The 14,797-nt window shown below is 35.9% G+C and overlaps 1 protein-coding gene across 1 annotated transcript in view; it reads right to left on the bottom strand.

The window, feature by feature from the left end:
• Lama2 (laminin subunit alpha 2) overlaps window positions 1-14,797 on the bottom strand; it is a 547,138-nt gene that overhangs the window by 24,228 nt on the left and 508,113 nt on the right. Inside the window, exons 52-56 of the mRNA XM_048354062.1 lie at window positions 12,186-12,324; window positions 10,196-10,207; window positions 6,834-6,954; window positions 4,343-4,519; window positions 121-269 (exon numbers count right to left, since the gene is read on the bottom strand). Of these exons, the coding sequence (XP_048210019.1) occupies window positions 121-269; window positions 4,343-4,519; window positions 6,834-6,954; window positions 10,196-10,207; window positions 12,186-12,324 (598 nt within the window). The remainder of the gene's footprint in view (window positions 1-120; window positions 270-4,342; window positions 4,520-6,833; window positions 6,955-10,195; window positions 10,208-12,185; window positions 12,325-14,797) is intronic.

The raw sequence follows: 14,797 nt of genomic DNA, 5'->3' as shown, positions 1-14,797 counted from the left end.
AAGCTACTTTCTCATGTTTGTAATGCATAGTTTGTCCGCAGACACCGAGGTTTAGGCATAGACTCTTGCTGGCACAGGAAGTTAATAACAGTAGAGTAAGTAGTCTAGTGTCTCAGTTACCCTCTGGTTCTCTCCACGCGAACAGAATGCTCTCTCCCATCATGAAATAGACTTGGCTCTGGTCTGACCACAATTTTCCTCATTGTTCTTGTCCCAGTGGAGAGATGCACTTCCAGGCGACCCTTGTTGAGGAATATGGCATAATAGGCCTGTAACAACCAATACATAGGGAAGATTAAACCTATGACTTAGCTTGACATGTTCAGACAGAATCAAAGCTCTGGCAGATTACCTAAGATATTAAGACTTGTATTTTTTACAATACAGTTGGTGAAACAGCTGGAAAGATAGTTTTGATCATCTACCATTTCTGCATGTTGGGAGATGTGATAAGTAGCAGTTCTAGGCCAAGCAAGTCTATGAATCTGAGCATGACAGTGGTGCTTGCTCTGAGCCTTTAGCTTACAAAACCATCAGGAAATAAAGGACTTCAATAAAATCCATCTCCTTTGTACTTGCAAGTGGGACAGCTAGTTTCTGGCACTTATCTCAACTCTCCACCTCATGGTATCTTGAGTGCTTGGACTTAGTTCTCATGGTTGATGGAAGAAATTACTACCACAACGATGTAACTTGTCTGTACATTTAGAAACTAGGGATGCAGTTTTCATCCATACACCTCTGCTTTCTTTGTGCTATGGTTACCATAGCAACGGGTATGGTTTTGATATCAGCTTAGGAGCCCCAGGAAGCCTGTATGCCACCCTCATCCCCTCTTTGTGTGCTTCCTCTCTGGAACCATCCTGGGCCTGATCACTCAGTCCTCCACGAGGGATCCATGATAGCAGAGATGGTATCTATCATCATCATCACGCCTTTGATAAGTTACTAAGTCATCTCCCAAGGCTCTGGGTCAACATTTACCCTGTCTCCACAAAGCCACTACCAACTTCTAGCTTACAAAGGTCTTTAGGGTGGTTTGATTTCTTAAACTCATTAGGAAGAACACAAACACAAATAACCCCCTTAGGTTGGAAATACAAAAATTTATTAAGTACTGATTCTACGACAGACTCCAGCTATTAAACATTGCTTCCTCCTTCAGTAGCAACTATCAAGTGATTAAAAAAAAACAAACCTTATTGTTAATAAAAGGCTGGGGCATTAAAATAATTTAATTTAAAATTCACCAAAATAAATTGGAAATTTACTCTAGTGCTTAATAACTTTCTTCTTTTAATAGTTTTGAGAGGAACAAATTCTGGTTTCAGAACAATGATGAAATCTAGGGCTGAAAAAGAGGTATTTGGAGCCAGATGTCAATGGCCAAGGGAAAAAAATATCCTCTACTGTAAGAGCTATTTCAGAATGTTTGGTCTGGTATTCTTATTACAACTAGCTTATCAATTGTAAAAGTGAGAAAATAATTTTATTTTTAGGATTAAAGGATAAAGGACTTAAGAGGTTATTCATATTTCATATTCATTCAGTTATTATTATATATATTGAGAAATGAAAACCCTTTTTTTCTCCCTCTTCAAAAAGTATTTGTTTTATGCCTATCTGGTATATATACAATGTAAGAGCGTGCATGTTCATAAAGAAGCTGAATTCATACTGCACAATAAAACCTGCTTGTACAGCAACCATTTAGTTAATAAAGTATTTTGTCCTCTAGAAGCTTCTTCCAGATGCCATCTCCCTACTTTTCCATCTCAGGTAATACGGATTTTATGCCTATTATATCCAAAGTTAAAATTTTTGGCAAAAGCACATAAGTATTTCTATGTACATGTAACAATATGTTGTTTATTGCTTGGTGTATTAGAACTCTAACAAAAATGACATTATATAGAACAGTGCATTTAACTTCTACTTAGCTTCTTACATCCATGTTGTCTGAGTTTTAGTTTTCACTTGTTACTACTACTCTAGTTGGTAAACATTTGTGTTGTTTCTACCTTTTTTCTATCAGACATGTTTTTATGAGTGTTCTTGCACATGCCTCATTGTGCATATAGGTAAGAATTTGAGTCTACATCTGTAAAGTATGCGTATGTCCAACTTTAAAGACAGTCTTAAGTCATTTTCCAGAGTGATGGCAGCTATTTATTTTTTTCCAGCAGCAATGCTTAAATTCCTCTTTGCTTATGCCTGTGATCGCAGGCTCTGTGGTTGGGATTGGGAAGATTGCAATTTGAGATTAGCCTGGACAAAAAAAACAACAAAAAAAATTATGATTCTTTTCAATATAGGGCTGATGTATAATTTGTTATACTTATTCTTTTTTTTTTGGCCAGTCCTGGGGCTTGGACTCAGGGCCTGAGCACTGTCCCTAGCATCTTCTTGCTCAAGGCTAGCACTCTGCCACTTGAGCCACAGCGCCACTTCTGGCCATTTTCTGTATATGTGGTGCTGGGGAATCGAACCTAGGGCCTCATGTATACGAGGCAAGCACTCTAGCCACTAGGCCATATCCCCAGCCCCTTATACTTAAATTATACATTATCCTCACTTTTGCACCGTATTTATTTGTCCTTTTCTTATTGCACTCAAGGAAATCAGGGTAATAAAAAATCTGCCATTCATTTTTTTGGGCTTCAATTTCTAGCACATGTTTTAATTGTCTTTTTGTAGATGGCTAAGAAAGCTTCTTCTTCTTAGACTAAGTGTATTTATTTATTTATTTTGGGGCCTTTTGCTAGCTAGGTAGATATTCTATTGCTAAGCCATGCATGTAAACCTCACCTCCCCCTGTTCTTTTTGTACTGGTTATTTTGAGATAGGGTGATACTTTTTTCTCAGGCATTAGACTAGATTCCTGGATCCTTCTATTTCATACTTCCAGCCATAGATGGACCACACCATATCCATCTTCTTCTATTGAGGTATAGTTCTGTGAACATATTTAGTCCGGGCTGGCTTAGAACCACAAACCACCTGCTATCAGAATCCTAAATAACTAGGATTATAGGTGAGATCTGCCATGTTTGGCTATACTATGTATTGTTTTAAAATTGAGATGGTTGTTAAATGTTAGTGTTTTTTATTATATCGATTGAGATAATTATGTAATGATTTATTTTTTTAAATTCTAACCTGCTTCTCTCTGAATTCCTGAGATAATTCAAGGCATGGATGGTTAGCAAATACTTGATTCTATTCTCAGACATTTTGGGAAGGAATTTTTTTCTTTTTAAGAAAAGGAATAAAATTTTATCATCTAGTATTACTGATTACTACATATTAAATTCTAATTTTAATTAAAAACACACAATAAAATACATGATGAGATTCACAAACATGTCTGCATATTTAAAGGCATGTTTTTAAAGATTCCATCTTCTGATCATGGCAGATTAGGTAAAATGGAGAGATTATCATTTAAAATATATGACAGAAGATACTGAAGAAAGCCCACCAGAGGGGAGTTCTGACGCCTCAATCTGTTAGGGCAAGAGATTGCATTTAGCAGAAGCAAGTGGTCAGGGGACTTACGTCTTCACATTCACATGGTAGATCTTTTTCAAATCTGCATTCACATAGTAGATCTTTTTCAGGATTTGACCATCCTTGAGTGAGACTGGGCTATAACCGTGTGTGTCTGAGGGCTTTGTATGCCTTCTCCTATCCCAGGTTTATTCTCTACTCCTCTGTGTCCAGAGAGGGTGAGAATGGTTAATCTCCAATAGATTACCTCACCTCAGCTATGGCTGCTCGGAAACTGATCTTAGAAGAAACTGACATTTAAACTTGATGGATCCTGGAAGAACATTGACAGCTATGGCAAGAAGTTGAAGAGAAAAAAAAAAGCTAAAGGTAATGCCATGTATTTGAAATTTGCCTTTTTATGCATGTAAGTGCTAAACCCATGTAAAGCATGGGGCAAATACAAGTGTGGCTCACTCAGCCCTTGAAATGGAACAACAGGAATATCTGGGGAGTGTAAGTGTCCTAAGAAGATGATGTGAGATAAGAAGAAGCCAGCATGGACAGTTAGCCAAAAGATGATAGTTGATTTTGCAGTTGTTTGTCTTTTTATCCCGTGTCTCTCGATTTTGGTATTCCCTTTCAGTTTCCTAGTTCGAATACCTGTATTCACGGTTTCCAATGTACTCAGATAAGATACAGTGATAGTGCAGGTACAACCACAGGAAGGGGATACAAGAGGATCATCAATAATAGATAGTTGAAACAAATAATGCAAATGTCAAATGTCAAAGCAATTAAACTGTATTCCTTTGACCTCCGAGGAAATGTGTTAGGGCCTAACTGTTAGTACCTGTCCTGTCTGTCTTCGTTTCCTCCTGGGTGGCTCCAGTGTCCCTCCACTTCCCAAGAGAATGATGCCAGACTCGTTCTTGGTGCTGAAGGATAGATTGATTTCTGTCCCTATATTGAATGGCACAGGGGGAAGCTCCACGAAGCCAGGCTTGGGGAAGCTAACGGTGTAAACATTCTGTGGGTAAACAAAGAGAAGAAATGATTATAATGGAATATTCAGGTTAATCTCTCGTCTTGATTGCCCTCAATTCCTGCAATCTTACGAAATACATGGTAAGTCTAGAAAGCACTTGTGTGCCTGTTACATGGAAAGATGAAGCATAGCTGAAGAAATATATCTCCAGTTATATATTTGAACCATCTGAGAAGTATAGTTTGCAACAAAAATGTTGACCTCTGCTTTTGGTTCAGAATGCTTGATTTAAACTAAAGGGCCTCATTGATCATATAACATTATTCTTTCAGTTTAAACCTATCTTTCTAGTATCCCTTAAAAATACTCTAGTGAATTGCTGGAATATACTCTAGCAAATATTTTTTTTGTGTGTGTCTTAAAGAGGAATATGACCATGGTCTGTCTGCACTTTTTTCATTATAAGCCCACAGGAGAGATGCTCTTTACTATTAAATGTACAGTTCCAAGAATAATTTCTAAAAATCACAGACAACCTAAATAATAAGCCAAACATTTTAGAGTCCAGAAAATAATATCATTGTTTCTGCAGATGACAAAATGAATGCAGTTGTACTTCAGACAGTTAACTTCAAAAAGCAGAACAACATTTCTTATCCCAAAGCCATGAACTCTTTCTTTAATTTATCCATTCAACTTCTTTTGCATTTCCCAAAATTGGTCTCTTTCTCACTTCCCTCTTATCTTTAATCTGAGTCATGATAGACATATTCATTTAAATATGCAGGAGATATCTGACAGCAGACACATAGGTCATAGTCACTTTTCATGGTTAAAGGATACTCAACCATATAAATGTACTGGAACTATTTAAGCATGCTTCTGTTGTTAGGTACTTAAGGTGTTTAAAATATTCATTTTTTTAAAGTCCTGGATTTTCTTGGAATAAAATCAAGGACTCCTTTCATGTGGTGCTATTTTTTGTATATAGTGTTTCAAGCTCAGTTAAATGACACCAGAGTGGCAAAATGTATAATCCGCCTTCTATTCCAATTTTTAAATTAGGGAGTTCTAGGAAGTTCAGATAAAACTGCTGTGCAGACTTCTCAATATTTATCCACATCAAATTTCTGCCTCATATTTCACTTGTATAATAATTCCTGGATACTAAAATGTGCCTTAAGAGAGAATCATCATTTCTATACACACAGGCTATTCATTTTCTGGACAGTTTTCCATCTGTCTGTAGATATCTTTTGAATGTGGGTATGAGTTGGCTTTTAAGATTAAAACTCCCAGTAAAATTTTATTTATGAAACTAGAATGAATCCTTAAAAGTTCTGACTCTTTTTCCATTTTCTTTTTCTGAGTTCCCAAACTTAGAGTGGGTATCCATACTCAATTTTAAATTGGAGCCTGCAGCTATGAGCAGTGAAGACCATGAAAACTCTCTAGCAACCTCTAAATCTCAGTGCTCAGAAGACAGATTCACCTTTTTTCGCTCTTCCTGTCCTCTCTTCATTTCCTATAGCTCCACTAGAGTGCTTCAAAATAATTGGATTAGAAGAAGTAGCCAAAAGTGAGAGTCATATCATAGTGAGTAATTATAAGCGGGAAGAATGATATATTTAATCTTTTCTTGTTTTAGTAAAGCTCACCACTACCAAGTTCTCATGAATGTTATGCTGTTTGCTGTTGCCCAGTGGCTTTGGCATATAGCTATTTTAAAAGAGCAGATCTGTGCTGGAGCCTTTCTCACACATGGCTCAGCCTCAACAGAAGAATAAGTGAAGAATAGTTGAGTGGAATCAGAGGACCTCTAGGATTCGCGAGTGACAAGAGAACCTAAGACACAAGAGACTTTCCACTCTTATCACACACATCTGCAGAACTGATGTCACAGGTCCCCTTTCATGTAATTTCTAAGGCTGAAGATTCCTGTCTTCACCTTTGGAGTGCTAGGTGGCACCTTCTACTATGTTGCTATAGCTGTTTGTTTAAACAGTCTAGAAAAGGAGTCATATTCATAGGAAAGCCACACATAATACTGAAAGATAAAATGAGTGTAAAACAAAGTAAAAGTGTTGGAACCACAGGGAACATTAATATTAAAGATACATGCTATACACTGAAGAGCTTATCATTGGAAAAATGGGTCACAATTTGGTTCCTTAAAATATCCATTCTATCTATTAATTTATAGAATGACTCAAGTCTTATTTTTGTCATTTATACTGTGTCACAACCAGGTTCAGTAGAAGTTTAAAATATATGAATAGAGGACCTATCCTTATAAAAAGAAACTATGTCAAATATAATAGGAATGTGTTTAGGAAAAACTTTGAAATAGACCAACCTCTAGTAAACATCCTTTGGTAACCCCGACATAATCTGGGCTGCTGAGAATATTGTATGGAGTTCTTGAGATTTCAATATCCCTGAGGCAGCCAGAGTATTTCTTCACATTTACTTCTGGTCTATTGAATGGTCAAATAGAAAACAAAAGCATTATCATTATAGTGGTGAGAATCCTTTGACTACTGGAAGGAAGCATTGTAGCAAACTACGCAGGCTGGTCCACGTCTAGCAAACTGCACACGCGCACACATGCACCCAGTGGTCTGTTTTCCATCCTGTACTGACTTCAGTGAGTGTGTGTTAATGCCATTCTGCAGAGAGGTCTTCATGCAGTTCTCCACGCAAAAAATACCCTGAATATTTCAACATAAGCTACATGAATTAACTGATTTATTAATACTTCATGTGTATAATGAAATGAGTGCTTATTTTTCCACTACAGAGAAGGTAATTATGCAGGCAGCAGAATCAAATTATATATCAAAAAATCCCTTTTTATATACAAAAACATCTTCAGACAACTTTAGGAAAAAAATATCTGGAAATGGAAATGTTTATTTAAAAATACATCTGAATTTGTTAAAGAGGAAGAGTGCCTGTGTGTGTGTGTGTGTGTGTGTGTGTGTGTGTGTGTGTGTGTGTGTGTAACATTGCATACTTCCTATCACTATTATGGGTTTCTTTATAAGATAAAAATAAGTTTTAGGGTAAAACAAGCAATCACATTAACTACAACTTCAAAAATATTGTTTTATTGACACTTTTTGGAAACAGTGGCTGATATATATGATGATAGTATACATTAAAAAAATTAAACAACGCAAAGTCCAAGAAGCATTCTCTGCACTATACTGTTGTAACATAGATATTGTTCAAGTTAGCTTTCAGACTGACCCTAAGGTTTGTATTATATTTGAAACAATTGAAAAATTAAGCAACCAAATGTAAAACACACACACTTAGCTTTTGAAAAAATGTTGAAAAGTGGCTTCTGTACCAAAACTACACTTGAATGTTCACTTTCTGCTTACTACATCTTAAACTGGAGCAAATGCACCAGCAGATTAGAATAAAAAGGAATTACTTGTATCAGATATGGTGGCAGGTGGTACCTAGCACTCCAAAAGTGAAGGAAGGAGGATTACAAGTTTGAAGCTACCCTGAATTAAATAGTAAGTTCTAGGCCAGCCTGGGCAGGTGGTACAGGAAGTGAGAAGAGCTGAAGAAAGGATAGTGGAAAGAAAACAGAAGAGATGACAAGATAGACAGAAACAAATTCTTAGCTCTTTAGACACATTGTTCTGATTTACTGCATGACAGTGTACAAGTGACTTGATTTCTCTATAACTTTGTGAAATAAGCATGTATCAATTTGTAAATTTGAGATACATTAATGGTGAAGCTGGCATTTGGAAAAGCTCACTTCATAAGAGCTAGCAGGATTTACATGGTGATAAATATGTAACAGTGATGTTCAATGGAGCTTTCTGTGATGACACACAAAGTCTGGGATGCATGGTAAAATTCAGTGGTTACTAGCTGTCTGTGGACAATGAATGGCTCATGCAATATAGTTTTTGGTAATGTGGAACAGAATAATTACTGCTATTTATTTGTTTAAAGTTAAATAGTCACTGTGACTAGGGACTGTCCTGAACAGTGAAACAATGTAGGGGTACAAAATATATTTTTCCTTCTATAGGGTCAATAAGCCTCCAGAGAAAGTGTCCAACAGACATCAATCTTGTACTCAAGGGGGTAACTTTCCCTTGTCCCTGATGCCATGTTTCTCTTTTGAATCTTAATTTAAAACACCTGGCATGAGAAAAAACAGGTAGGAAAGAAAATGAGACCCTGGTAATGTGTGTCATGTGATTTGTTTCATGTCATGTGATTTGTTTCTACCTCTCCTATCCCTCTTCGTGAAACATCTATATTTTCTCTGATCTTTTTTCTTTGTTCCCAAGACCTTATCTTTCTGTTCCTTTAGTGAATAATTATGAAGAACAAGTGCCATTGGAGGGCAAGGAGCTTGCTTACACCCCTTCTTGTACAAAGGAAAGGGAAGGGGTGAATTTCAGTTATCATGTTCCCTTGGCTCCGAGAAGACAGATTTATCATAATTGTTTTCTAAAGTTTTGGCACTAAAGGAAATCTCTACTTAAAATTCAATGTTTCATGAAAATGAAAGGAACCATTTCAAAGTATAATGAATTCACAGGTATAACACAATGAGAACCCCAAGGGGTGAGTAATGAAATAGTGATTGATATCTAAGATGACCATAGATCTCAGTTTCCTGAAGGTTTCCACTCAAAGGCATAATTACAGAACTACCTGGTGCTATTTTCAAGTTGCAGCAACATATATTTCTATTAAAAGGCAGTCCCACCTTTTAAGCAACTCCACAAACATGGCTTGGCTGGTATCATAATGATGTTATAAAATACCCCATTCTTACATTTTCCCACTTTCTATATTTTCTAGTTTTTAACACTAAGTGTCTGGCCCTTAAACATTTGTTTGGATTAGTTCAGTTTCATTATCTCCCGTGCAGAAATCTGGAACAATTAGGTTCAGAAATGCCCCAATCTAGGCTTTTGCCCTAGTCAGAGTATGCAAGCTCTGCATATCTTGTTTTGATCAACCACCTAACAGAGGCTGCTAATTCCTGCTAATGCCTGTTTGTAAATAAGTATTTAAAATGTTTCTGAGAAGCTAGGTGGATGGCCCATAAACTTGTTCACTGGTAATTGAAACACTTGTTTGAAATGTAGTATTTTCAGAAACTTTTTTCATCTGCCTTTGTAACTAATTCTAAATTAACAAGTCAATCAATAGGCAACTTTTGACAAGCTGGCCAAAGGACATATAAATGCAAATTTGCAGGCCTGCAGAAAGCAACAATGAAGTAGTAAGCATTTGAGGAGTGCAGATGGAGTGTTGCGCACACAGCATGGTACTAGGGAGGCCATCATTTGGGATTCAACCCGAGAACTCGAGACCATCTTTCCTCTTTTTCCCAGAACCACTGGACACATGTGAACTTGACCAGCTTCTCATGTGATGTTGGTTACTGGGGAGCAAGGTGCACAGGGCTGAACAAGTAAGCCGAGAAGTGCTTTCACTGCTTGTGCAACACCTCACATAGCAGCCTAATTGTTGGTGGGTAAGCAGCAGTATCTTTGTCAGCACAGAGCAGCAGGAGAACTTTCTTACAGTGCATTATTTGCTTGTGAAATGTGCTATGAAGAAAAGCTGCATAGGTGTCACTTTGCTTCTGCACTGCTGCTTTATCTAAGAAGCCACATGTGCCCAACCCATGCACTCAAAAAAGGCATGCATAAATTTAAATTTTACCTTGCTTTCATACTAAGTCAAAGGGAAAAGAAAAAAGACACAATTTACTTAAAATTGCCTTTTCATTTAATAACTGAATTAACTTTAATAATAAATGTACTAACAATTAAAAACAAGGTGACCAAACAGAAAATGGAAGTGAAATCAGAGTTCAAAAATGCCCATTAGACATACTTTCTCTTGGGCAATTTTTACTTTGTACTATTGAATTTAAAGAAATTATTTGTATTGATCTACGGTATAGGAAAGTACATTTATGAGTAACTTATAAATATTGCCTCTCAAGGAGCCTGAGATGAGCAAAATATGGAAAAAATAATCTGTTCACCACATCTTTTGCACTTTATCATACTGAGATCTTATGTACAAAATAACAGGTCACTATGACCACCTAACCCCAACATCATATATACATCTAAAGATTTTGAAATAGTGTACCATATAATAGCAATAATTATGAAATAGTATGCCAAGAAAGTAAAAACAGATAAAAAATCATTTAGTCTCAACAAAGTTAATACATGTATGCTTGTAGATAATTCCTAAACATCACTTTATGATCATTTAAACCTTCATTAGGAAAATAAAGTTTCAGTATATTTAATTCACTCAGTAGAATATACTTAATGATTTTGCAAAGTAAATCTTGGATTTGAATAACTACTCAACCTTCAGCGTTTGGCCAGGTGCCTGGCCTTACACGGTGCTCTTCTTTTGTTGAATGATCGTTTAACACACCGGTTTCCTATGACACTATTCAAATACATGTGAGTTGCAGTAATTTTTTTCTGATCTGACCCTTTAAATTACACATAACACAATTTACACATAACACAAGTAAACACCTCATTATTTAGTAAGTGGAGAACCAGGTTATTTTCCAGGAAGCACGTCAAGTTACACCCTTGAAAGATTGACTATTGCTTGAACAGTGAATTTAGATTTAAGGGAAAGAGATTGTAGCTTGCATGTTAGCTGACAGAAACAAAACCCAACCCAACAAAAAAACCAAACAAACAACCAAACCCTTCTCCCCCCAAACCTAAAGCTATATTGATCAACTGGAAAATATGGGAATAACTAACCACCATGCTTTTTCATGTCAGTATTCAGAGATGTCTCCAAAATGCAATCTCTTTGTGGACTAGAAATACCTATGTGAGACTTATGTCCATTAAAAACTACCAAACCAATGAAAACAAAAATAAAAAATTGGATACACTAAATTTGTGGTTTAAAGCAACTTCTAATTAAATTCATTTAACATTTAGCAAGTACCAAGTAGGTATTATAAGTTTTATTTCTTATGTGCAATCATAAGCTGTAAATGCATTTTATTTTCTTATGTGTTTCCATAAATAATAGATTAATTAAATTCTGCATCATAAAATGTTTTGTCTTTTCTAGGGATTATTTTTTGTGAATTGACTTAACTATGTCCAAAAGATGTCTTCTCATCTTGCCATATACAAAGCATATATAAAATTATTTTAAAATGTTGGCACAGGCATAAGAATAATGGCTGTAATTCTAGTTGTTGACATTCCCCAGAGCTCCACTATGCCATTATAATGTTAATGCTTATCAATAAAATAGGTTACACTCACAGTATCCTGGAACACTGACTAATTTTCAGAACACTAAGCAATGTCAGATTGCCATTATCTCCAGTGAATGTGTAAGGAGAACAGCAATTACAAGAACCACGTTCAGCTCTGGAATCTACCTCTAATTATTTTCAGAATTCTTTTCAGAAGGAATATAAGCGAAATAGTGATTCAAATCAATCTATTCAACAAAGATGTCAAATTAATCCTTTAGTTTCTAAATCCTGGTGTTGTAATGTGCAACAGAATTTTTTTTTGATTAGGCCTTTCTTCAGTTAAAGGTTATATGACATTTCTATTATAATTAAACTTAATCTCTTTAGTGAGCACAATGGCCATTCAATTAAAACTTAATCGTTAGCTTTAAACGTATACTAAATTACCTCAAGTTCCTCAGGGTTGGCAGGCCACCAAAGTATATTTTGTCATCTGCTTTCAAGTCAAGGCCAAAGTTATTTCCAGAAGATGAAGTTACTATGTTCTCCTCCTGGTTAGTATTTATATCTACAATTGATATGTTAGCTGTAAAAGACATAGAAAATTTATCATTTAACTTGAGTGACAGCAACCACACCTATATTATCATTGATGCTTCAAGTTACCTTTAGTTTTCAAATTAACACTGACTTTATCAAGCACTTGAATTATATTTAACCATTTAATAATTGCAGAACTAACAATAAAATTATTATTGAACTATTTACAAGAGAGAGTGAAAAAATAACAGCTTGAACCCAATGATGACAAACCACTGTCCACTTCATAAGTATATTAACAGGTTATTATTACTTTTTATGGACAATTTATTTTTCAATATATAACAGTTTCTGTTCACTTATTTACCTTTTGTTAGGTGTTTAAGTTGCTTTCAGTTTTTGAGTATCTCAAATGATGGTAAAAGTGAATATTCTGGCAGTGTCTTGTACAAATATAAGCTTTCATGTGCTTGGGATACATCTGGGAGAGGAATGGCTAGCTGACTCATGTGGTGGGTGAACTTGCCAATACATGCGTCATGCATCAATATTATTATGTCATTTTATATCCTCATCAGCAGTGTATAACATTTCAATCAGTTCATGTCTTTGCCAACAACAGGCTTTAAAATTTTAGACATTCCAATAGCGATATAAAGACATCACGTCTGGGTTTTATTTTGCCTTTCCTTAATGTCATATCCCACTGCAACTCTTATTTCACTGTTGTTTTTATGTTTATTTATTTGTTTTGTTTTGTTTTGGTTGTGAGGTATGAACTCCAGGCCAGGGTGCTGTCTCTGAGTGCTTTTGCTCAAGACTAGTGCTCTACCACTTTGAGCCACAGCTTCACTTCTGGTTTTCTGGTGGTTAATTGGAGATAAGAGTTTCACAGACTTTCCTGCCCAGACTGGCTTTGAATCTTGACCCTCAGATCTCAGCCTCCTGAGAGGCTAGGATTATAGGTGTGAGCTACTAGTGCCCAGCTATTTCACTGTTTTAAGAGTGATTTTGAATATTGTTTCCACAGGTAAATGAGTATACCCTCACGCTGTATTGTGATCGTGCTTATCTACTATACATTTAATAGACATCTGTATGGGTTTTATTTTTGTGGCTTATAACATCTGCTTCTTTTTATATATGGCTTCAATGCTTTTATAATAGAAAATTAATTCATAAAAGTTAACTTATGCTGGAATAATAAAATGTTTAAAAAGTATCAGATAAAATTACTGGGTATATAAAAAACAGGTGGTAAGATAGAGAGGCTAAAGGTCTATCACAGTAAACAATTTTACCTATCTCATTTGAGAAGTTAGTGAAGATACACTAGAGAAAATAGAGAAGAGAAACAACCCTGAGTGGGGGAATGTAGATGTCCCAGCTGATCTGAGAATCAAAGTTTCAAATAGCTTAGACCTCATAGTACTTAATGTAATTTTCAAAATAACAATACTATACAGACTCACAAGAGAAGGGAGTGAGGTGATTTGTATCAATAAGACCCAAAGTAAAAGTGAGAATGATTATGTACTGCCTTTGAGTATGTACTGCATAGAAGTCTAGAATCAATGTGAGGATCAGAAAGGAGACTATTTTCTGCAGTCTTTTATGATTCAGTGCTGAACTCTGGGCTCATTGTGACCTCTCCACCATTTTTTGCAAAACTTCCAAAGACCACATATTTCCAAAGATGATGAACTCCTTTGCTTTTATTTTTTCCTCAGCTTTCTGTGATAAATAACTTAAAAATTTTTTGAATCTTTTAAATTTTTAAAAATAATTACTATTTATTGTCAAAGTGATGTACAGAGGGGATATAGTTTCATATGTAAGGCAGTGGGTACATTTCTTGTACAATTTATTACTTCCTCCCTCATTTCCCCCTTCCCCCTTTGCCTCTCCCCCCATGAGTTGTTCAGTTGGTTTATACCAAATGGTTTTGTAAGTATTACTTTTAGAGTTGTTTGTCTTTTTATCCTTTGTCTCTTGATTTTGATATTCCCTTTCCCTTCCCTAGTTCTAATATCAGTATATACAGTATCCAGGGTACTCAGATGAGATACAGTGATAGTGCGGGGACAACCACAGGAAGGGGATACAAGAGGATCATCAACAAAAAAAGCTATGGTTTCATATGGCATGTTAAAACTAATTACGACAATGATATAACAATCGTTTCCATAACATGGAGTTCATTTCACTTAACATCATCTTATGTGTTCATAAGGGCATAGCTATTGGGCTCTTGTGATCCTCTGCTGTGACTAGCCTAAACCTGTGCTCTATGAGGGAGACCATTGAGTTCGTATTTCTTTGGGTCTGGCTCACTTCACTTAGTATAATTTTTCCAAGTCCTTCTATTTCCTTATGAATGGGGCAATGCCATTCTTTCAGATAGAGGCATGAAATTCCATTGTGCATGTGTACCACATTTTCCTGATCCATTCATCTACTGAGGGGCATCTGGGTTGGTTCCATATTTTAGCAATGACAAATTGTACTGCAATGAACAT

Source organism: Perognathus longimembris, chromosome 9 (assembly GCF_023159225.1).
Source record: "Perognathus longimembris pacificus isolate PPM17 chromosome 9, ASM2315922v1, whole genome shotgun sequence".
Classification (NCBI taxonomy): Eukaryota; Metazoa; Chordata; class Mammalia; order Rodentia; family Heteromyidae; genus Perognathus; species Perognathus longimembris.
The sequence above is the reverse complement of the archived record's forward strand: the minus strand, read 5'-3'. Positions and strand labels throughout refer to the sequence as shown.